Source organism: Papilio machaon, chromosome 15, assembly GCF_912999745.1.
Source record: "Papilio machaon chromosome 15, ilPapMach1.1, whole genome shotgun sequence".
Taxonomy (NCBI): domain Eukaryota; kingdom Metazoa; phylum Arthropoda; class Insecta; order Lepidoptera; family Papilionidae; genus Papilio; species Papilio machaon.
Window position 1 is genome coordinate 6,616,988 of NC_060000.1, and position 25,734 is coordinate 6,642,721.

The 25,734-nt window shown below is 34.2% G+C and overlaps 1 protein-coding gene across 1 annotated transcript in view; it reads right to left on the minus strand.

Annotated features, from left to right (window-relative positions):
- Nucleotides 1–675: 675 nt before the first annotated feature.
- Nucleotides 676–25,734, minus strand: part of LOC106713102 (atypical protein kinase C) — a 123,885-nt gene continuing 98,826 nt past the window's right edge. The window contains exons 3-13 of the mRNA XM_045681396.1: nucleotides 8,651–8,701; nucleotides 6,803–6,888; nucleotides 5,804–6,003; nucleotides 4,812–4,962; nucleotides 4,364–4,584; nucleotides 3,821–4,001; nucleotides 3,161–3,373; nucleotides 2,614–2,781; nucleotides 1,954–2,069; nucleotides 1,259–1,385; nucleotides 676–845 (exon numbers count right to left, since the gene is read on the minus strand). Of these exons, the coding sequence (XP_045537352.1) occupies nucleotides 1,298–1,385; nucleotides 1,954–2,069; nucleotides 2,614–2,781; nucleotides 3,161–3,373; nucleotides 3,821–4,001; nucleotides 4,364–4,584; nucleotides 4,812–4,962; nucleotides 5,804–6,003; nucleotides 6,803–6,888; nucleotides 8,651–8,701 (1,475 nt within the window). The 3' untranslated portion in view covers nucleotides 676–845; nucleotides 1,259–1,297. The remainder of the gene's footprint in view (nucleotides 846–1,258; nucleotides 1,386–1,953; nucleotides 2,070–2,613; nucleotides 2,782–3,160; nucleotides 3,374–3,820; nucleotides 4,002–4,363; nucleotides 4,585–4,811; nucleotides 4,963–5,803; nucleotides 6,004–6,802; nucleotides 6,889–8,650; nucleotides 8,702–25,734) is intronic.

Below are 25,734 nucleotides of genomic sequence, written 5' to 3' on the forward strand. Positions count from 1 at the left end.
TTAATAAAAAGAAGAATAACAATCAAAATAATACACTTTCGCGCACTTTAATATTGCTCACACACTCGACAATGATTCGTTTTGGCCTTTAGCATATATTTTATAATCTGTTGCTGCTTACACATTTAAAAACACACAATTTTTTCGCGGGTTATTTTGACAGCTGTCATTGTGACGTACCATTGCCCTGAAAAGTGTCAATTTTACTACAGTTTTCGATGCGCCCTATAACCTTTATAATTATTTTTGATTTTGTTAAGGAAAAAAAATTAAATACTCATATTACGTCATTTTTACGTTTATCTCTAAAATTCAAACAGTGCTTAAAATATTGCTGTAAAATGAATATTTAAAGTCAAAAAGGATTGACGAAATTGTTACACTATTTGTCATTCACAGGAAGTAGCTAGTGAGCTAATATAATTTAAATATCCATGTCAGTTTATAGTTTAAATAAAACTAAATTTGACACATGAATCTTGCTTTAAATAGTAAAGTAATAAGGAAGTAAACTCAAAATTATACTCAATCTATAGAAACTGTACAAAGTTGACACTTTACAGGGAGGTATCGCAGAACAGGGGCGTATCTGAAGGCGCGTCACTAGTCACTGGTGACAGGTGTCACAGTGACGTCTCGTGACATGTGTCATCTGCGTGTGGGGGGTGTGGGGGGTGTGGGGGGTGTGGGGGGTGCGGGGGGTGCGGGTGTGTGCGCGTGCGCGGGCGGCGTCAGTTGAGCGGCAGACAGAACATGTGCTGCAGCAGTGTTGGTTTGCGCGCCGGCAGCTCGGAGCAAACAGAGTCGTAGTCGGACGACGACGATTCGGCGCCGTAGCCATAAGCCTAAGATACATACATATTAAGATTTTGGAGAAATTTGCGATATTCTGTGTTTCGAATTTTGTGCATTTTACTTATAACACCGGTCAACACGATTTTTGGGTCTAACTTAAAAATAAGGAAAATTTTTTTTTCCGATTAAAGCTTGCTTTTGTAGAAACTAGGACAATTTTTGTTGCCATCTTTTGTTTATGAAATGAATAAAATCATACTTATCGTCATAAATCAGATCAAAGCAAACTTTATGAACTAAATATGAATATTTAAGTGTTTTTCAGTGTCTAGAATCAGAATTTAAGCAAGAGAACAGAAACCCAAAAAAAAAAAATTTTTTTTGTTGACCTGTGTAATTTTTGGGTTCATCTTTTTCGTGTTATGTCTGTAAAGGGCAAGGTTTCTAGATGTTTTGTATGTACCTGCGCGGGATGGTATGGGTGCAGGCGACAGGCGTGCTGTCACACGCAGTCCTCCAGCGACATCAGCAGCGGGTTCACGTACTCGAAGCCCTCGAACTCAGACTGGTCGATGTCCGCTATCACAGTGCTGCAAACAACATTATTAATATTTAACACATACATGCCATAGGATTGAAGTCACTGCAAGTGTTAAAGAAAATTTGAAAATTTCATATTTGAGACTGATTATTACCTCAAAATATTGTATTTAAATACGTAAATTGAAGGATGTGGGGGGGGGGGGGGCGGGACATGACACAAGTGGAACTGACTATACTCGACCCACACCCATTTTACTAGAAATTTAAGTTATCACATTTTTCGACTTAATAGCAAGCATATGACATTGTAATAGTATATAAGTGTTCATGTGAGGTATGTGTGAGTTTTGCGTGAGGTTCGTGTGTGATCTTCGTGAGGATTGTGTGAGGCGTGTGTGATCTTCATGAGGTTTGTGTGAAGCGTGTGTGATCTTCGTGAGGTTTGTGTGAGGCGTGTGTGATCTTCGTGAGGTTTGTGTGAGGTATGTGTGAGGCGTGTGTGAGGTGTGTGTGAGGTTTGTGTGAGGTTTCTGTGAGGTTCCTGTGAGGTTCGTGTGAGGCGTATGTGAGGTTCGTGAGGTGTGTGTGAGGTCAGTATGAGGTGCATGTACTGACTCATCATCTGGCGTGAGGTGCACAGGCTCGTCGGTGAACTCCGGCGGGAAGTTTGCGAGGTCGCGCTCTCCCTCCAGCCGAGGTTTAAATGGCGGCACCACTTGCTTCTGCTCCAACTGAACAACACAAGCAATATACTTCATAGTTTCACTAAGTTTCTTTAAGTTTCACTAATTACAGAAAAAAGGAACATGGATGGACATGAAAACCAAATTATTGACACTTGTAATTACGTTTCTCTAAATAACTAAAGAAATCTTTCTAAAGTCTTGCAGAAAGCTCAGATTTATCAATAACTTCTTTATCTATGAGGAGGACCGATCTTTCCCTGGTCACTAGTGACTATCTATCAAGAATTTTGTGATTTCCTCATCATCTCACTATACATCCCCACTGAGGTGCTCGGAGCCTACTCTAACTTAGGGGTGACTAAATTGGCCCAGTGCGGGTTGACTTCATACATATCTTTGAATTATTTCACAGATATGTGCAGCATCACGATGTTTTCCTTCATCGTAACAACGTCGGATAAATGTACATATGTAAATAAAAAAACACATTGTTACATGGCAGGATTCGAACCCAGGACCTGTAGATTGCAAGTCAAGTGCTTAACACCTGAGCCACCGATGCTCTCGCTTTTGTAATTTAATCTCTCACCATCTCCCACTCGATGCTCTTGAAGAAGGGATGATTGACGATGTCGAGGAATGCGCCCTCGCCGCAGCCGAGTCTCTCCACCGGGTTCTTGTTGAGGAAGCCCTTCAGCACAGAGGCAGCCTTCACCGACAGAGAACGCGGGATACGGATCGTCTTCTCCAGGATCACCTGACAATATATTCAGCTAGATCATTATCCTTGAAAAATAAGATAATATATTTTACAGCTATAAAAAAATCACTATAACTTAACCTAATTTGAGTCCTTTACGATGAAGGAAAGATTAGAAAAGGTAAATATTTTATTTCTATTTATATTAAACACTTACATCTTCAATTGTCTTTCTTACTAATATTATAAATGCAAATGTTTGGATGAATGGATGTTTGAAGGTATCTCCAGAACTCAACGGATCTTGATGAAATTTGTCACATATATAGATCATAGTCTGGAAGAACACATAGGCTACTTATTAAGTTTTTTTTAAATTACGCGGCCGAATTCGCGGGCGATAGCTAGTTAGCATAATATAAAATGTGTATGTCACCTGGAATAGATAATCCTCAGTGTTCTGGTCTGGGTTGTCAGCTGCCTGCGCGATGTCGAAGGGCGAGCGACCAGCCAACATCTCGTATGTGAGTACTCCGAGGGCCCACCAGTCCACGGAGAAGCCGTACTCCTCGCCGCGGAGGATCTCCGGAGCTATGTAGTTGGGAGTACCACAGAAAGTGGAGGTGGTGTCTCCTGGACGCACTCCCTCCTGTACACGAGACATTAGGTGTGACAGAAAGATGCCATATGGATGTGCAGGTACGTAAAAACTTGGGAGGTAAACTTAAACAATGCATATGGTGCCTGATAAGCGAAAGGAGGTGAATAACACAATACATGAACCTTACTAATATTATAAATACCATTATTTTGGATGTATGGATCTTAATTAAATTTGGCATAGATGTAGAACATCGTCTTGAAGAACATATAGGATATTAATTGAGTTATTTTAAATCCGTGTAAACAGAGTTGCGGGTAAGAGCTTGTATAATATGGCTTCCAACTTCAATTCTCATGGCATTCAAGGATTGTACGTTGTGTTCGGATAGCTTTGTACCAGACGATATTGAAAGTGTAAAAGTCGCTGAACCTTCTATATACCACTGTCTTTTCGTCTACTATAAAAAATGGCGAAGTCTTATGCTGCACTAACCTTGCACATGCCGTAGTCTGTAAGCTTGATGTGACCCTCATGGTCGAGCAGTACATTATCCAGCTTGAGATCGCGGTAGATGACGCCGCGCTCGTGCAGGAAGTGCAGCGCGAGCGAGATCTCCGCAGCGTAGAATCGCGCATGCTCCTCCGGCAGCCGCCGCTGACGCTGCATGTGGAACCTGAACAAACGTAACTCTTGACTTGGATAATAGTATCCAGCTCGAAGGACCAAATTTCCTTATCCGTAGTATCTTTAGTTAAAAATTTCAATCTTAACGGTTCAAATATAAACTATTTAAATATTTGCAATCGAAAAACATAATCTTCGATCGTAAGTTGATAACAAGCAGTATTTATCTCGAAGGACCAATATATTTCTGGCGTAAGAGAAAGATGACTACAAAAAGATGTAGAATCATATTTTGATGTCAAATATAAAAAAGTACCGTCTGCAAATAAAATTAGAGATGTTTTTTAAATATCTTTCATAGCATTGTACAATTTTTAGCAGCGCTTCGTAATATTGTACAAGTGTACTAACATTAGGTCTCCGCCGCGAACGAATTCAATGACGAAGAAGAGTCTGCTGGGCGTCTGGAAGCAGGAGTGCAGGCCGACGAGGAAGGGATGGTTGGAGGCGGTTTCGAACACGTGCTTCTCCGTCTGCACCCAGTCGATGTCCTCGTCATCAGTCACCAGCGCTTTCTTTATCACCTTCATTGCGTACACTCGCTTCGTACGCTTCAGTTCTACCATTAGCACCTGCAATACGCAACTTCATACATACATATCTCTACTAAATATAATTTACAAGTTTACGTAATATGTAATCGATTTGACAAGAGTATTTCTTAAATATAAGTTATTTTTGTGCTACTTATCTACACTAAGCTACGTAAAAAGTTAAGATATGATTTCTTCAAAGTAAATTAGAGTTCACATTCGTTACAGTAAATTTTATTTAGTATATTCTCATGTGATATTCTAACCTTAGCGTAGGAGCCGCGTCCGATGACCCTGATGAGCTCAAAGTCTTCCAGTGAGTAGTGTCGCTGTGAGCCGGGCTCCAGGTCCTCGGCGCGCACTGGTGCGGGCGGCGCGGGCGGCGTCTCCGGTAGCGGCTCGGGCTCCGCACGCGATCTGACACACAAATATATAATTTAGCTTTATACCTTTATCTATAGCATATTCTATCTAGTATCTAGACTATTTTTGAAGTGAATTTTGTTTATTATTTAAATTTTATACGTAAAAAATGGGATTTTGGGAAAACAGGACTCAAATGCCAAAGCATTAGGCTTGTGACATCTCACTTAATTTAAACAGATTTTTTTTAGGAGATAAGTGAGTAAGTGAGACAAACGGCGGGAACAACCACGCGATCATTAACGCCCAAGAACATCCTCAACACTAGAGGAACTGCGGATAAGATGCCAGCCTTTACTTCAGTACTTGCCTTTTTTTTTTTTTTTTTTTTAATATCATAAGGTGGCAAACGAGCAAACGGCCACCTAGATTCGCCGCAATAGCGAGGCGACCGTTGCCCATAGACATCCGCAAATTCAGATGCGTTGCCTACCTTTTACTAACGGAGAAGTGGACGCAAAGAAAGAGGATATTTCTCCTTCCTATGCGTCCCCTCTTCCGCCAAATCCACTTCCCCTTCCCATCCTTTCCTATTAAGAAAAGGATGGGAAAGGAAAAAGGACTAAAATTAGGCCTCCGGTACCACACTCATCAGACGAAACGCGGAATTACTTCCACTTCACGCCTGTCTTCTGTGTGATCATGGTATTGCACTGGTCGACCCGGCCAATTCGTGCACCCAACAAATATTGTTGTTGCGGGATCTACCACTGTTAAAACCTTCCTTCTGGTCTATATTCATGTGAGATCCTACTACTTCCTCGGTCGAACCAGCCAGCATGTATGTTTAACAACTGACATCATATAGGCATAGTTTGAGGATGAAATAACTTACCGAACAGAAGACGCTCTGCCAAGTGTACCCTCTCCGTTCGCATCTTCTTTGACTTCAACGGGGTCGACGTGTTCATTGGAGCAGGGCTTCTGCACCAGTTTGTGGCATTTCTTGTGCACGAGCAGTTTGCACTGGATGCATTTAAAGCCCTGACGACCCAGACCCCAGATACGGTCCTGGCAGAACGCGCAGAACGCACGCTGGAACACGATAAAAATAAATTTTATTATAAAAATACAATGTAACAAGCTGTATGACGTTAGGCTACAAAAAAACACCAAAAATTTTATTATTTCAGTCCGGTAAACAATAAAATGGTTACTTAATTAATTACGCTCAAAACTTTATATTAATTAAATTAATATTACAAATTGTTAATTATTTATTTTCCATTTCCGACGTTTCGAGTTGTTCATACCACTCATCTTAATGAAACTCCAAAGTGCTGTATATAAATTGAAACGTAGTAACGACTGTAATTAATTTAAAATTATTGAAAAAAGGTAGGATAAATAACTTTTATATAACTTGTTAAATATAAAATAATTTTATTTACGGAAAATGGAAACATAGGAAAGTGTAACTACGTGAAAATCCACTGACCTGACACATTGTATAACAGCATATTGTGTCTGTTTTTTCAAACAAAATTAAAGTGTGAACAATATGTTTTTTATCCTAGTGTTTGAACAATGGAAACCCTTTCTTTAAACAATTAACGTAATCAGCCGTAGTATTTTTTAAATCATAAGGTGGCAAACGACCGCTTGGTCACATGAGTCCGCCTAAACAGCGAAGCGACCGCTGCACATTGACATTCGCAATTGCAAATGCGTTGTCTAATTTTAATCGAAAGAGGAGGGAATGCACAGAAAGTGGATATATCCTCTTCCTATGCATCCCCACCTCCGTCAAACCCACTTCTACTACCCATCATTTCCTTAAAAGAAAAGGGTGGAAAGGGAACGTGGACTAAAATTATTAACACTTAACACTTACTCTATTAAATCGTTTAGCTTGAAAGATGTGTCCATTGACGCGATATAGCTTCCGCCACCTCCTCGCGCCTCTCCTATATATGCTTCCTGTAATAACATACAACGAGCCTCTGTAATAATCTTACAATAGTTATAATGTAGGTACAACAAAAAATACAGAAACTAAGAATTATTGTCATTGCTAATTACTAAGAAAACCCTTAGTGTAGGTTTTTAAAAAATATATTTGTAAATATTTTCGCATTGTTTGTATAAAAAGCGTATTGTATTGTAACGCAGCTTTTTTTTATACAAAAGCAGCATGTAAAATATCAGCTGTTTCACGAGACTATTTACAACCCATGACACATTCATTCCGCATGACATGACATATTGTTATAGAGACACAAACACATAAATATGTGTAATACATATAATGTTAAATATCAATTAAGTCAGTATTTAAAATCAACATCATACGTCCATAAACAATGCAATTAAATATCTTAAGATTAAATTAATTTTAAACATTGTTAATATGGCAACTCGCGTTTTTATTTTTTAATCTAGATACTTGTAAGTGTTGGAAAAGAATTGGGTCACCGAGTTGTACAATGCGAAGAGACCCGGCGCTGGGAGTTGCGACACCAAAATATATTTGCACAAAGTGTTAATTGCTCCTTTAAATTGCCAACAACGGTTTGTTATGACGTTAATAATTCCTTATGAATTTAATTAATTAATAATTCTTAAGGGAAATGTTAATTTAATTAAAAGAATTAAGTATTCTACTTTCTTTTACTTTTTATTTCGTAATTAGGTCAAAGATTTCTGGCATTATGTATTTTTTTTATAATTTTTTTCTTTGCATTTTATTTACAACTATACAAAGATAACAATATACTGCATAAACGGTTTCTTGCTTTATAATTGACTTCAAAAGGGAGAAGGTGTTCAATTCGATCGGTATTAGCAGTAACTATATTATATTTGCAGTTACACGCACACAACAAACACACGCGCATTAACACTTAAAAGCAAACATACATGCAATGTATTAGCTAAGTTATAACGAAATGTAACAGAATAAAAATGTATAAAACTTCATGTTATGGAAGAACGGGGCATCCTTACACAAGTATGTAATTACTTAAGAGGATGTCTCTATCTAAAGTATGTGTATAATAATTGTGTTTTGAAATTTATTATTATTATTAACTATTGCAACAAACTAAATTCTCACACACAATCAAACAAACCTGTCAGATATTTGACGGCAACAAACGCACAAGACATTTGCTCGTATACACATTGTAGCCACTGATAGACGTGCGGCACACTACACGACTTATACACATAATCTTATCGATTTAAGGCGAAATTTTTCAATCGTTAATATGTTTTACTCAAGTGATGAAGTAATCGTACTGATTAAATGTACGACTCCACCTTTACGATAGCGATTAAGAAGTGTCATTTATAATTCTTTCCATTTTCTTTAAATGGCTAACAAAGATGCTCTTTATTTAGAGAAATCGGTAAAGGGAGATGGGAGGTGCAAGAACGGAAAATATTCTATCTTCTATCTGTACGTCCCCTTCTCCGTCCAATCAATCTTTTAGTAGCAAATTCAGCTAAGTTTACTCGTTTGCCAATTTCTACTATAAGAACAATGAATACTAAAAGTTTTACAAATGTATTAAATACAATTCTAAAGCTCTTTTGTATTCATAAACTGATATAAAATGGTTATACAAATACAAAAAAAGATTCAACAAAACTATTATCTTTGCATAAACGCACACATGTTATGGGTCAACATAAAATCCAATCCACTATCAAAACAATCATATAAAGAGTCAACACTCACGATCTTCGCCCGCGCAGGGCATCCCCGGCGCCGCGGGAACATTCGGGAACACTGGAACAAAACAACAACGTTAACATGGAACATTGGAACAAATAACGTTGGAAATATGCGGAACATTGGAACAAATAACCCACGAATACGGAACATGACTTTAATAATATTAAGCATGGTGAACGTTCTGCAAACAAGAGCGGCGAACGAGCGTCCGAGGCTTTCTTATATTTGCTTTGCCAAATTGCATTCTATTGCTTTAGGGAAATGTGACCAAGATAAAGCTTGTTGGTAGGAAATGCATTATTTAATAGCAGTTAAACATTTTTAGATTTATTTTTTAAGAAAGATTTACACTTACTACGTTATTGTACTTAATGTCTTCACCTAATTATTCCATTACTTGTAACGGAGTTGTCAGAACATGTTACCAGTTCTAACAAATTTTATTCAGAGCTTTAAAAACGCATAAGTGACAAAGGTTGATTTTTATTTATATAGATTAAAATTATATCTGTCAAATTTATTTTGTAAACTAGTTGGTATCACATTTATAATGCTGGGGTCGTTTAAATTGATGCGTTAAAATAAATACAGAATGCATCTTCAGAAGAAATTTAACGAGGTATTTCATTTAAAAGTCCGCTGCAGGCGAGTCTCGGTGGCAAATCGAGTGTCCACTCGTGCAGATGTCTCGGCCAATTACGTATTTCGGGTCGTTGAGAATCAAGACCATTCTAAGTGATATTAAGTGAACGTAAATTGTTCGAACCATTGAAAGTGGAGACTAGCCTTATAACTAATAGATTTGATTTCGTAGATTTGTCCTTATACTTAACGCACGATACAAATATAATACAAATTTTGTCGTTACGAATACTTTCTCGCAAATTTTCATGCTAGGCCCTCTGCTAGTACCTCTGATGTCATTAAATGGACTCATGTAACTAAAACGGTAACATATTTTGTTCATACTTTGAATAGTGAGTTGTGTTACAGTGAACGATGAAATTAATTGTGTTAAGGTAACCTATTTATAACTCAGTTTTCAGAAACACAGTCTGCGGTCGTAACAATAGTGCTTCATACAACAATGCAATGTACATTTCTGAACAACTGTACAATATAAGTGAATAAGATATAATAAATAAGTTGCAGTGGAATTTCCCGACAGATAAATTAAATAAACACAAAACATAATCAGTAAAATGCTTCCTTTTTTGTATAAAACTGGTAAAAAAACGTAATAAAAATGTTTTGATATCGTATAGTTGAGCAATAAACTTTTTACACGATAGACTTTTGATTGATCGTAAAACGATTGCTAGGATCAAATCGGTTTGATCCACTGCCAGCTTACTTTTAATAATGCTTACTTTTTATTTTCAAACAACTATAACTAGTTGCCCACAATTTTTACAATTATATTTTTTTTTTAATCGATGACTTAAAAATTCTGATTCGGATGTGAATAATTATTTTTACATATAACAGACTATTTATAATTAAACCGAGTGCAACCTAGGCATCATCACCAGCTCACTATACGTCCCCACCGAGGGGTTCTGAGCCTACCCTAAGTTAGGGGTGACTAGGCCATAGTCAACCACAATGGCCCAGTGCGGGTTGACTTCACACAAATCATTGAATTTCTTTTCAGATATGTGCAGGTTGCATCACGATGTTTTCCTTCACCTTAAGAACATTAGATAAATGTACATGTGTAAATCGTAAATCGAAAAACACATTGGTACATGGCGGGATTCGAACCCAGGACCTGCAGATCACAAGTCAAGTGCTTAACCCCTGAGACACCAACGCTTAAAACCTAGGCATAGATAGAAGTAAATAAATAAATAAAAATTACTACTAATTTCATTAAATTAAACGTAAATATTACAACAGTCTTATATTTCTGGATAATAATAGAGTTTCACAAAAAGACGTAAGTATAATTTATATTACGTTGGACATTTAACCTATTGCCAACGCTATAAAATAAAATTAGGTCCGTTAACTTAAGAACGTTTCCAAGGCTATAGAAACTGGTAATCGTAAAAAGCCATTTGATACGTAACGAGAGAAGAGAAACATTTCGCCGGAGAATCGACATTGAAAACTGCTTTTTCAGAACGTTGAATTTAGAATAACTTCATACAATAACATCTAGACAAGCAATTTACATGATATTAATTTATTTTACCACACTTTTAATAGTTTTTCATCAATAAATTTGATTTATGAAAACAAAGTTTTAATAATTTACAATTAATAATAGTTAGTTACAATAACTGAATTAAAATTTTCCTAAAAGATAAGAATTAGCAACTTTTATGTTTTTTAGTTAATTCGCTCATTTAGCGTTCATTCGCAAAGGCGGTTTTGAACGTCGCGTTAAAATTCGGCGTTGACGACTCTCGAGAGACGAATGCTTTATAACCACTCTTGTTCTGTTCGCAGAGCGATCAAAATAAAACACTGCGCCATAAAAAGCGTCGTGTTTTAAACGTGCCGTATGAACGGAATTCATGGAAATGCATTTGTTCTACTTAAACGCCTTTTTACGCACGTTAAAAAAACGTCCGTATGAATGAAGGCGACAACAGTTGAAAATAGCGTATTTATTTGCACTGCAATGTGTTCTTTTCTACCGCAAAGCTTTTTGATAACTTAGTACCTACAGGAAAACTGTAACGTCCTGTACAATCCCTGCAAGAAGTCGGAACGTTAGTTGCATGCAATTGGATTTGTAGCCTGTTAAAACTACCGATTACTTACCTCGTTTTGTCGTAAATTTGATTTAATTTGTCGTTCTTTATGCTTTGGAGTATATTTACGTCATGAAAAGTGAAACAGCTATATTAAGGTTATGTAAAGTATGGTTAACTTACAAACCTATGCGAGTCTGGTCTAACCTGACACATTATACGAAAATTTTATGAAGTATCTTGGTCATTACCATTGAAGAGCAATGTTATGGATATCACGAGACCACTGTAATTACGGAAGAGGTACACAGGATCAACGTAAAAATGCTTTTGAACCGAGCATCTTACAAGCCATTACCGCTAAGCCTTTACTTCCAAAACGAGGAAAATGGCATAAAGGTTTCTAATCATAATATACATTTAATCGACCATTACGTTTTATGGCTTATTATTATATAACGTTAGTAAAACAACACTTTATAAGCCCCTATGGTGTAATAAAATAAAATTTTATAATTAAACTATAACCTGCTTTTTTTGTTAACCGCTTTAAAATGTAAAGCCACTGTTGTACGTTGCTTTATTTAAATATAAAAACGAAAATTTACAAACATTTCACCAGTAGAACTTTTCAAAAACCTTATAAAAATTGACGTGCATACAAAATATTTTGTCTAATAATAAAAAAATGATATTTTCACAATATAAAATACCGAATTTCAACAGAACAGAAAACAATATAATCTGTATACAACTCAAACAAAAATAATAAAAAAATAAAATTAAAAAGTTTCCAACAATTTTAACTTCCAATAAACAATGTTAATTACGTCTGACTTTATCAATAGTTCCCTACTCAGTAGGAATAACAATGGAAATACCAACGATCCTTCCTTCCTTCCTTCTGTTACATAAAAGTTTCCATTAAAGTAGGAAAGTTTCAAATCGAACTCGGATTTAAACTAATAATGAATGTTTCTACAACTACCGTATTCTTTTCTTTACCGATAAGGTTTTTTGTTATTTTTAAAAACAATTCAAAAAAATCAGTTAATGAACGGACATTTGAAACACTTTTATAATAATCGTTAGTAGCAAATGCATCAAAATAATGCTACTTCTGTGGGCATGTTAAACTATTTACTAGTGGTAACAGGTCGTGGATTACATATCTGCTCTAGTTGTACTGTCTATCGATACATAAATTTGAATATCTTCGTTTAAAAATAAAACAATTTCTTTCTTTTCTATAAGCAAAGTTCACTGGAAAAGAACGTGCACAAAGATCCATAAATTGGGATTACTTTCTAAACGTATATTCTTCTAAAAGACCATAACACCATTAGAGACGTAAGCTAACGTTTACAAATCCTTTTACAATTTATCTACAACGAAAGCGTATAAATGACATTTAGGAATAAATTTCGCTCGGCAATTTCTTCTAGTGTTTTCCAGCTTATTTCCGCGTCGCCGCCAAGGACAGTCGCAAGACAAATGGTCGTAACTGAAATTCCTTTTTACTTATACGAAGCAAAGTAAAATATTGCTTTAGGTTGACTACACACAGACGTTCTAAAACATAATGCAAGGAACACAAGCTAGTTTTTTGTAGAAAAACACTACATTTCTTAAAATGTTTTATATTGTTAAAAAATGAAACTTAAAGTGTTAATTAATACTTATAGACTCAACAGAGTATAAAATATAAAGGTAATTATTATCACAAATTACGGGTTTAAACGAACAAAGTAATTTGTAGAAAATTTTGTCCTCTCTAGTTATTCCTTTGTAAACGAAAATTCAAATTCTAAAGAGTTTATACAAAAATGCTTTAACTTTGTAAGCATTGAGCGCTTGTTTAATAATTTTTATGGTATGCACAGAGGATAATTTTACCGTTGCTTTGTTTAAATAACATGTAAAAGAAGAAATCTATTTTATACTAGTGTTCGCGCGGAATTAAAAAAAACCTTAATTAGTAGCCTATGCGTTCTTCCATAATGTGTTCTACACTCAACACAGTTTGAAGAGTCAAACATTGTAGACTCTTCAAATATTTCTTTATTTAGGACAAGTTGCCAAAAAGTCTAAAAATTTATTCATTTTGGGAACCGCATTTCGTTCCACTTGCCAACTTTCCGTTCGCGGTTTAACAAAAGCAAGAAATTAATGAAAACAAAAGGCTGTCGCAGTATACCCTTGACCGCATGACTCTATACCACCAGCTGTCGCTATCACAAGAAATATGCTTTGAGTCGACGATTTTACATGTTTAGCTGGGGTTTACCAATCTTTAAGGTAGATTTCTATTGTTGAAATAAAACATATTGTCACCCCTTTCATTTTCTTTGATTAAGTAGAGACAATACTATGTATTAATACAATCGCTAAGGCAGTACACGGTACCACTTACTTGAGTTTTTAAAGCAATGTAACATGCTTCGTTTTTATCTCTAGACCTATTGTGCTTTCGAGATATTTCTTGAGAATTTTTTATATATTTTTAGTAAATAATAAATGATGTATGTATGTAAATTCATTATACACAATACAATAGAGAACAAGAAAAAGAAAAGTTACTTTAAATTCTTGTGCACAAACTAAAAATAAAATTGAAGTATCAAGTAAAAAATCTAGAACCTTACAACCTCATGAATATCATGTCAATTATAATAGTAAATACAATTAAATTTGAAGCTGAAACTATTGTTGGCAGTTGTTATGTAAACAAATTAACTGTCCTTGGATTTTCATACTTAGGCACGTTCTCAGTAACGTCCATTGACGGCAAAACCTAAACAAACATGCCGACTGCGAATTAATTTTTTACTGCTCAGGCTATCTTTATTGCTGGTCGAGCAACTCGGAATATCTCTGGCTACTTTCATTTAACTTTATGTTACGGCAAACATAAACTGTGCAACAAAAATAATTTGGTAAAATTAAAGGGCACACTTGCTTAGAAACTGTATTGTAGAACATACATACGTATACATTTTTCCTTTAATTATTACAACTTTTTTTCCGAAACTTATACATTGACGTGTTATTACTTCTTTCACGAACATAAATCCATCCATCCAACTGACCTTTCGCATTTATAATATTAGTAAGATTAATAAAGTCAAAGTAAATCTGCCAATACAGTATTTATTCTTATCAAAATCGTTTTGGCGCAAGTTGTATAAATACAGATAGCGAATGAACGTACTTTAACAAGTTTTCTTCTTAACTTATCATTCGATTGGTTTGTTTACCCGAGACCTGACTCGAATGTTGCTGAGCTCGCGTATTACAAACTTACCAATAAACGTTTTCAATATAAAGTTAGATGAAACCACGTACAAACTTAACGTAAACATTAACCTTATCTTTGATATAACTTTTTAATTCAATTAAGCACGATTTTCTTTTGTGCATTGAAATGTTAACAAAGTCTAAGTAAATTTTAATCTATAATGGAATTTGTTTAATACATAAATATTAAAAATAAAAATACATATTGGTTCGCGTAACATACATTTAATCTCTCACTCCGTGTACGAGAGATTTGGATATACAAATATTTATAAGTATTTATTATCTGTACTGGCTGTTTTTATATACTTATGGGTATTTAACTGATTGAATATTTATGTACATTGTCAATTTCTAACAGAAACAGGATTGAGATATTAATCGCTACAAGACTTGTAAATCAATTTATATACGGAACTCAGAACGCTGAAGGGGGCTTAAGGTATAGAATATACGAGTTCTTTTCATTGCAAGTGTCCGGTCGTATTTTTAAACGGGGTCAGGGCTATACGGTACGGTAGCGCGGCCGCTCGCCAAATTGCACTCCTCCCTTCTGTGAGAAAGCTCACCTGATTAACGATTCTGGACAGGATTGAGATAAGAATGATATATGATGGATATTTTTATATCGTTATATGTCATATGACATTTTAATGTCAAGTTAGGTTTAAATATCTTTATTTATTTAACAGACGGGATACTTTTTTTTCGATATAAGTGTGGCTTTCAATGTGACCTTTGTAGCGCAAACTACGTTTCCTATTATTATCCTATTCGACCAATAAACTGACTGAGCTAAGATGACATAAGAGCAATCATAGAATCAGTCTGTATTTATATGTTGAGTAGTATTTAAAATAACTTATAACTTAACATAGTGTTTAAGTAAGTTTTATAAGTGGCATTCACAATCAGCGTTGAATGAGGAAGTTGTAACAAAATAATGTATTCAGTCAAAAACATGACTAAGGCCAAAGTTATAATTGCAATTAGCGAGGAGTTTTTGTAAAGCCACGTTGATATGAATAAAGTACCAAGGGTGGACGCACGCAAACAAATAATTTGATATTTCAATGATAAGCTGACATGTAAAATGAACAGTTGTTTTTAATATTGTGTATCGAGGTGCGAACTTGACTATAATACCTTCAAGTTGGAGTCATACTGTAATTATTTAACATAAATAATTTACACGAAAGTTATTCTCTGATTTATTTTCACTCTAACTTTAACTGTATATAAAAATTCATATATTTTACTATTATTTTTAGATAATGTACATGACATGAAGACATTACGAAGACTGAGATTCAAATATGTTTTTTACATGTGTTTCGGTAGTGGAAAATAACGATTTGTTTCAGAGAAAATATCTTTAATAGAGTTGTTAACCATTGAGGGACTACCCGTGGGTTTTTGAAACCAAAATCTCTGTGATAATATGTTTTAAACGGAGATTTTGGTATCAGAAACCGATGGTAAGTGTTTACAAATACATCACGAACATCTGCAGCATAACTGTATAAAGGAAGAAGACTTGATAAAGCAGGCATTATCCAAGCTGGCCATTGTCCGCAGTCGTAGATGTGGCAGGACGCCAAACTGTCCAACTCTACACGTTATAAATAGCCAAAGAACGCGCCTTATGTTTGTTCTCCGGTTAAACTTAGATAACGTTGAGCTATTAAGTTTAACTCAAATCTTAATTCTATTATTTATGTATCTGAGTAATTTCTTTTAAATGTTAAGAATGTTGGTTCTCGGCACGGCAACAGAAAGTTGCTGAACAGAAATTTACAAAGAAGAGAGTAAAGGCAAAGACAATTACAAAATATTATATAAAAGTATGCTAAAAACCATTAATATTTTTCTGTTGTCTAACTGTTTTTAAATTTTAAACAATATTTTTTTTCAACACGAGTATGGGGACCGTTGAAATTGTTTTCAAGTTCTGACAAAATATCACGCGAGCTTGTAACGAGTATATTTCGTTAAAGCTACAATATCTTTATTCACATTTGTCATAAAATAAAACAAAGGTAATTTTAATGTGTTAAAATTTATGTTTCGATAAAATAAATTATTCTGAAGTAAAACCGTTTTATCATATACATATTTTATTACTGGTTTAATGGACAAACTTTTTGTGGTATTTTAACATCAAATAATGACTAAATTTATTTGTTTTTAATTTCTAATAGGTTAAGTAACCTAATACTTGACCATAGTCAAACTTAATGTACGCATAACATCAACCTTTCTATAATTTCAGTGCTTACATATTTCTTTCTTTAAAAAAATTTCAAACCAAATGCCATATTGAAATTACAAAATAATGTAGGTTTTATATCTCCTTTAAAAATACGTGTACTGCTTTAAATCAGTTTGGTGTCAGTAGATATTATAAAACATATAACATTCATTTTACACGTATAGGTACCTAAATAGCGTGAAATCCGTCAATATGTCCAATCAGAGGGACATTCAACCACCTCATTTGTTAATTCAACGTAAAACGAACACGATGTTTAATGATTATAAACATGCGTTTTCATTGCTAAAATACCGATACGAAAACATGTTGTCAATTCTCTTTGGGAAACTGAGATAACAAAATATTTTTGTACACGGATATCGGCAAAGGAAACGTTCGTTTTTACATTAATTCTACATTATTCGCAATAATTATGCAATGTTATAACGAAATTAATGATAATTTCACAAACTGATAAAACATTTCAACTAAATAGAGTAACAGCTTAAATAAATAAAAAAATTAAATAAAAGGAGTTTTAGGCATATTACTGATCAAACTTTAAAGAGAAAAATGTATTATTTTTACTATTGCATACATATTACATAGTACATATGGAACAGAACGTCGGTGGCCCAGTTGTTTACCACTTGACCAGACCGGACCAAAATCTATATGTTCAGGTACGAATCCCGCCATGTACCAATGCCTTTTTCCGTTTTTCGAATTTTATATGTACATTTATCCGACATAATATACATAACATCGTGATGCAACCAGCACATATCGGTGAAGTCAACCAACCTGCACTGGGCCAGCGTGGTTGACTACGCCATAATCACCCTAACTTGGGTATACTCTAAGTACCTCGTTGGGGAATATGTATGAGTTGTCTTCGATATATATGTTACTAAAAATCATATCCACGAAAGCCAAGAAAAATTTATTCATTAACATATCTAGTTTCATTCATACGACATGTATAAATTTTCCATCTCGATTGAAGACGTAAAAACTCGATTTATATTCGAATGCCGTCAGAATGTGTTTACGTTTCAAGATACTCTTTTTCAAATTTAAATATACTTCTGGAAAAAGGAAAGTATAATAAAGCGATATATTCAGACAAAGATAATTTAACTGGTGCTGTTATAACATGTTCTAAAATAATCATGTATATACTAAAAAACTTGAGAGGTGTCAAGGGACACCCGGATGGAACGAAGTTCCTTACGATTAATTAGTGAAGGAACCAATGTTTATTCTATGAATAAAAAACTTAAGTCTTCACAAGAAGTACATTTTATTTCTATGAATTTTCTTTATATATTGTCACGTCGTTGCCATGGTGAAGTAGCGCTCATTCGTCGTTAACATACTAACTATAGCAAAAAGTGTCGTGACAACTTTTCGTAAGAATTTTTTCCGTCTAGCCCCCTTTCACAACGCGCGATAAGGAACTACGTTCCAAAATAATATTTCGATACTAGTATTTATTTAAAACAATAGATGTCGTTGTAATTAAAATGTATACTCAACAGTGTCTGGCTATCGTAGGGGCGGCAACGACGACATCTAGAGACGGGTAGGGCTGCGACAAGAGATGGTGAGCGAATGTCAACTTCTGAGAAGCATTAAGTCCGCAGTACAACGTTTTCCAAAGGCATTCTGTCATGCACTCGGCGGTTTGAGACCAAGACACAGACGTGATTCGCATATCCTTTATCAATGCAGCACAATTTCAAATCACAATCACATTTCAGAAAATAACACACATTAAATTATTACACAGTAAGAACAATTCGTTTCAGACACATGCCTTGAACTAAAGAGATTAGATAAATGTATATTTAATCCAATAGAAACGATAGAGTTGCGCGCGTGATTGTAAAAAAATATCGATGTTTTATCGATAAGATAACTTTAGATGGTCACGGTGGCGAGATAACTCATCTGCGGTGAAAATAGCACTGATAGTTGTGACTGAGTTTTGTACGCCAGGTTCATTACGTGGGCGTAAGGACATGTTACTGCTCACATTCGAAGATAAGAAACAATGGTATGATAACAGCGCGATAAAAACGTATTTGCGCAATGGTTTATTGCTTTTAAATTTGGTACACTGTTTAGTGTACAAATAATATTACATTACTTGAGTTTTGATTGGTAAAAACAAGTACATATTTAATGTTAGTATAATTGGTAACTTAGCCTCTAATAAACCAACAATAAACGTAATATATTCTATATTCTTAATAATTTGCAATGAAAAAAAATATCTTGAAAAAACAACACTTACTACAGTCTCACATTTCGCTTTTAAATAAAAAATCCATTCGAGTTTACTAAATCGATACCGCGAATATTTTTACAATTCGAATTTCGTTCGTATTGTAGGACATTAGTTATAGTAGAATGTCAGACGTAGCGTTAATAATCAATTAAGAGCCATTAGCAAGGCACACGGAGGCGATGGTTATTGTATTACGCTCGACGCTCAGCTTCGATTGAGATACGAGATAAGAGGCTTTGCCGGAGATAATCTTGTACGGCAAACAAATCACTTTGATACAAATTAACCACCATTTTCAACTTTATCACTATCACAATAAAGTACTTGAATAGTTTCTATTGTTTAATTTTGTAGTCCCGTTTAAAATGATGTTTAGTTTTAAATCGGTTTCGGTTTATCAAGTAATCCAGAAGAAATAAAATAGAAAATTCTTAAAAAAAGGTTTAAGATAAGTTAACAAAATATCAATACAAAATCATAACTTAATTTATGTCGATTAATTTGATTATTTATTTAAAAGATTACTAAAAAAATCCTTAAAAACAAATTTAATGAACTAACCAGAACAAAAATAAATAAAAGAACCCAGTAAAGGGTTAAAGTTTAAAATATATGTTACTATAATAAATTTTTACAGCGTAAAAATAAGCAATAAAGAAAAAAAATTGTACATATAAAAAATCGATACAAACATTCTTCAGTGTGATCAAAGTCATACGACGTGGGTATATCGCCGGGGATAGCCGGGAAGGGATGACTAGCTGCTGCGGTAAGAAACTCAGTCCAAAAAGACCGCATCGCGTACTTATTTATAACTATATCGATAAACACATTTTCACGGTCACATCACTAGTAGTTTCGATTTAAATTTATGTTAGTAACTTCGCGTAAAAATGTCAAAGGTGAGGTTATGTGTAAAATATTGTGACAGTTTTGTTTTCGGTGTAAACACGACCCGGTCGGTGTTTTGCCGGCGACTGGTCGCTATCGCTTATACGCTTCACGATCTCGTATCGCGTTTGATAAGCGTTCATTGCAATTAGGTGGAGCGAATGATAATAGTCGCTTTGTTATTAGTGGAGTCAACAATACCAGAAATTAAATGATTTCTTTGGAAATTTTGCTTATTCTTACGTTTTACGATACATGAGATCATCTTTAATGGATATCTTAGAGCACTTATCGTATAAAGCTGTATTTTGACATTCAGAAGTAAAAATATTTGCAACCATTGTTATCAAAACGAATAATGAGTGATATTATTTTTCATTCAGCTAATAATTGTTTCCGTACTAATTCAGACAGGGTTGTATTAAAATTGTATACTTGCAAATGTTCATGTTTTTTTAAACATACTCGAAATCGAAATAACTACAAGAGTGTGGAGTGCAGCCCTGGAGCTGTCCAAATATACGCGCCGCTCGAGGTCGAGTGAGCCGATGCTAGATTCAAACACTCCAGCCACGCTGAGAACGTAACTTCACCTTTTTTTGTATTTTTTTAACTTACGAGGTAACATTTACAAGTACGTACTATACTATGAAAACATTAAATATCAATATTTTTTAATTTTTAACTCAACATAACCAACCTTTTTTACCCCATTTGAAAAACAGATGTTATGTATTGTATATTCTATTTGATTTTAAACTGTAACCCGTTAATGTTATTACTGACTTAATACGACTTAACACATTTCGACACGAGACGCCTCGAGGCATTCGAAATGTGGTGCTATCGCCGTATGCTCCGAATTAGCTGGACGCAGAAGGTGAGAAATGAGACGGTGCTCCAGCGCGTTGGTATGAGCCGAAAATTCATGCAGACCGTCAAACAGCGTAAAGTGGAATACCTGGGACACGTACTCCGGCATGATAGGTATAAGCTACTTCAGCTGATAATGATGGGCAAGAGACGCGCAGGACGCAGGAAAAAGTCGTGGCTACGTAACATCAGAGAATGGACGGGTATTAGGTCAGCGGAGGAATTGTTTCGCACCGCATTAGATAGAAATAAATTTTCCAAGTTAGCCGCCAACCTTCAATACTGAAGACGCACTGGTAGAAGAAGAAGAAGAAATTTCGACAAGCGTTTTTTTATTTATGGTGGGTTTCTGAGATCAAAATCTCCGTCTAAACATATCTCTGTTTTGTCAAAGATAATGACAGGGATGACTATCGTTTTTTTCCAGAGACTGGTCTCAGAAACCCAGGGTTAATCATATAAAACATATTAAAAATTAAATTATAAACAACACTTTATAAAGATCAATGATTCACTTAAAAAAAATTCACGAATAAACGTATCTTAACAAATATAAATAAAGAGCATAGTGCAATAAAGGAAAATAGTATTTAAGTTATATAAATTCACTGAACAAATACAATAAACCAGAGAACAAAGACAACAACGGTTTAAAATAAAAAAAAAATCTAGCTACCAGTAAAAACGGACTCATAAAGAACAACGTACCCGTAGATAATAAAGTATTAAAAAAAAACACCGGGAGCGAGGGAATTACGAAGCTTCGTATTCAATATTCAGGCTGCTCACAAACTTACCCCTTACGTCACGCCACTTTTTTACAGGCTTCTTTTGGTCACAGAGTAGCGAAAAAAGTTCCAATAAACAATCCTCGTTTTTATTTCGAACCATTTTGATTTCATTATTTACACTCAATACATTCTATCTATTATTTTTTCACAAATTATTGAGTACATTATGATTAAAAATTAATATTTTTGTATACTTCAAATGCATATATATTAAATTAACTGATTGTATGCGTAAATCACTTTTAGTCTAAAAGGAAAATGTCTAAAATTTACGCCTTATTCGCAATAATTTGTAAAATGTTAGTTTTTCAAACTATATATTTATATATCACTATATTTATTCACCACAAAAATATAAGAATATAAAAAAAATCGTCACAAATATAAAACCAGTAATATTTTTCACTTCAGTATGTAAAAATAATAAACACATAATATTCAACTACCAGCGCGATATAAGCAAGAAAAATGAAACAAATAAACAAGCGTGCATATCGAATATAAGGAGTTGAATGAGATCGCGTCGCAAAATATTGGCACATCGTATCAGTGGCCTAGTTTCCCCTTCGATATCTCCCAAGGCTGGGTGATCGTGGGGTAGGGAGGTACTCGTATCTACCCAGATATGAAAGTGTATCAATGATGTATTTACAATGGTGCCCTTTCTACCCGATTGTTAGCTCTGTATCAACAAAAGAAACAAAACAGCGTTATCTCAAAGATCAAATACTGTTTGATCAAATGTTTGGCCAAACATATTTGATTTGGTATTAGAGATTTCACTTTTTGTATGTAGATAAGGGGTATTGTCTATGACGATAAAATTATTTTTAAACGTTACATTATGTAGGATTTTTTAACGATATTTATTAAGAACATCTTAAGAGTTTTTTCGCTTAAATATGTATGCAAAAATACCTTTGTAACAATTATCACTTTGTTTCGCTGATGGCTTACCTGAAACAAAAATTAGTGAACATTAGTATCTTCTATTATTTTTAACTTATCTATTGAAGTAAAATTCAAACCGTATTCGTTTGCTTCGTCCAATTGTTTTAACCAAAAAGCTGAAGTTCTAATAAAGGCATTGGTGTCAATTGCGTATCTTATAATCATAACCACACGAAACGATCAATTTAAATAAATAACTCAGACTCAAATCTGAGCGAAATTCGAATTTCAAAATGGGAACTTTGCTTTTTCATTCGACCGTATCCTTTATATTGTCTGTTATCATGGTAACAAACTGCCGAACATAAATTAAACGTACACTCGACGTGCGTAATTTAACTTTGCAAATATAAACTGTATTCCAACGTAATAGATGATATATTAGCTTGTACATATGTTTCCGTACCAGAGATATACAAAACGTGAATGTATGCTAATGTAACGTCCCGAAATTGGCGTACTATTTGTACTCGGGCGTATTTAAGTTAAAGACAACAAAGGAACAGTTTCATATCTTTAACTAGCATTTAAAATAAATGGCGTCATTTTAAATTCATTTAATTTTCATTGACTACGTTATTTAGTAGTTAAACTAGCTTTTTCCCGCGACTCCGTCCGCGCGTATAAAAAAAAAAAAAAAACGGGGTAAAAATTATCCTATGTCCTATTCCTGGTTCTAAGCTACCTGCCCACCAATTTTCAGTCAAATCGATTCAGCCGTTCTTGAGTTATAAATAGTGTAACTAACACGACTTTCTTTTATATATATAGATTACTGAAAAATATTCCACAAAAAGGACAATATTCTACGAATAGAAAAGTTATCAATTTCCATCTGAGAAAATCAGAATTGTTACTGATATTGTAAATTTTGTTGATTAAAGTTTATTTTTAAATGTTCAAACATTTAAAAATAAACTTTAATCAACAAAATCATCTAAATGTCAAGAGCTGTTGGGATTTTTTCTAAAAATTAGAAAGATAATTTCACTAATTAGATCAAAAACTTTCGCTAACAGTAATTTTATATTAGCTGAGTGTGATCTGCGAGAACCTTATCTCTGCGTGAGATTAGCGAATTATAAAAGTTTGGAGCGTCGCAGGTAGAGGGCGTTACCAAATTAATTACGCACACTTTAAGAACTAATTAATCTTTTGATGTAACGCTTTGAAATTCACTTTCAAAACAGCTCTATACTACAAAGGAAACACGCTTTTTAATTATAAGTGAATTAATAAACACATTAACATGCCTCTTTTATTACGAACCGAAAATGAATTTAATACGAAGAATTACTTTAATGCATTAAATTTTAAGGCTGAGATTTAAACATACTGAGGATATTTTAACACAGAATTCCACGTTTGAATTCTAAAGCAAGTTATGAAATTCATTTAAATGGTCATCTTGATATATATTTTGTGGCGTTGGTGAAGTAAAAGACAATCTATGGTCATACTAAGATATAACTATTCATTTTACGTAAAGAAAATAAATCATGTACACTAAAAATTATTATTTTTTCAATATTACATACTGACACTCCAATTGTATTAACTGTATATATAGATAAATTTATCGTTAGTCAGCTGCAGTATGTATGTATGTATGTATGTATATATGCTCTTAGTATCATGTAGTAAGTATAGTAGTGAAACGATATAAAAACAATTTCCTTATATAAAAGGCTCGCAAAGTAAACGTGACTACATACTTAAATTTCTTTATTACTCAACTCAATTTCTCTATCCCAGCGGGAGTTTGTGTAACAAAGTTTATGTGTGTACCAAAGTAAGTTATATTGAAAATATCGGCGTCATAAAATAGCATATTTTTAATACGAAAATAAAGTCAATGCCAAAGATTATAAAGGACTATAAATTAAAGTGCTTATTACTTAACTGACCCGCGACTTCTTTAGCGTAGAATAATGAAAAAAATAACCTAAGTTACTCCCGCACATCTAAGCTATCTTCCAGTAAAAGTCCTGTCAGAATCGATTCAACCGTTTTGGTGATTGCCCTTAACAAACGCGTATTTGTGGACAGACAGACAAATATTTTAAACACTGAATTTTCGTTATATGCAAAGAAAATACACTCCACTTAGTTGTATAGATACAATAAACATTGTCACTGTAATGGCAGGGTGTTGATAAACTCAATGAAAAATGTAAGTATAGTACAGTAATAAACGACACAGAAAAAAAAACGGGAGAAAATGTTTCGAACGTTGGTGACAGTTACCACCTGAAATGATTTACCTAGAATATCCTTGTCTTTGTTACACAAAACAATAACTAGGTCACCCTTTGTAATCCTGACTCGTTGGCCGTCTGCCATCATTTTGTATGCTTTGGCTTCAGCGACCGTAGAGCCATCTGTGGTACATATTAGTTGGCAATACAAAGCCTGTAGACTAATTTTATCGCTAAGATTTAGTTTCAACAAGCAAATTTAAGCTCTTTGCAAGTTTTGTTGAGAGTACGCAGTAAGGTGTAATATGTATATGCCGAGAATCTTTACAAGTATTCTTTAACTGACGGTCGCTCGCAAATTCGTGAACGGAGTTTTAAAAGTAGCCTATAAATGCCCATATGCATCAGCTTCCTTCACATCCAAGTCTCGTCAAAATAGGTACAGCCGTTCCGGAGACATACAGACAGACAGAATGTTAAAAATTGCGTTATCAGCTAAGTAAATACATCATGTGAAAGAAATATAATTTACATATTTTTTTAGTTTAGTTCCTTATACGAAATTAAATGCTCATAAAAAGCTTCTAAAGTATTGTGATCTACAAACACACCAACAGATAACTGCTATCTGTAATTGTTAAATAAGAGAAGTACGAAATGATTCCAAATTAAATAAATATGAGAATCAATTTCTTTGCCAAGCATGAACATGATTTAATAGAATCACATATAACCACAGCAAGGCGCACTTTATTAAATACTTTCTTATAATTCAAGTCACGTAACGGTGTTGGAAATAGTGTCTTGCTTTGAGATATAGAGAAACTTTATAGTATA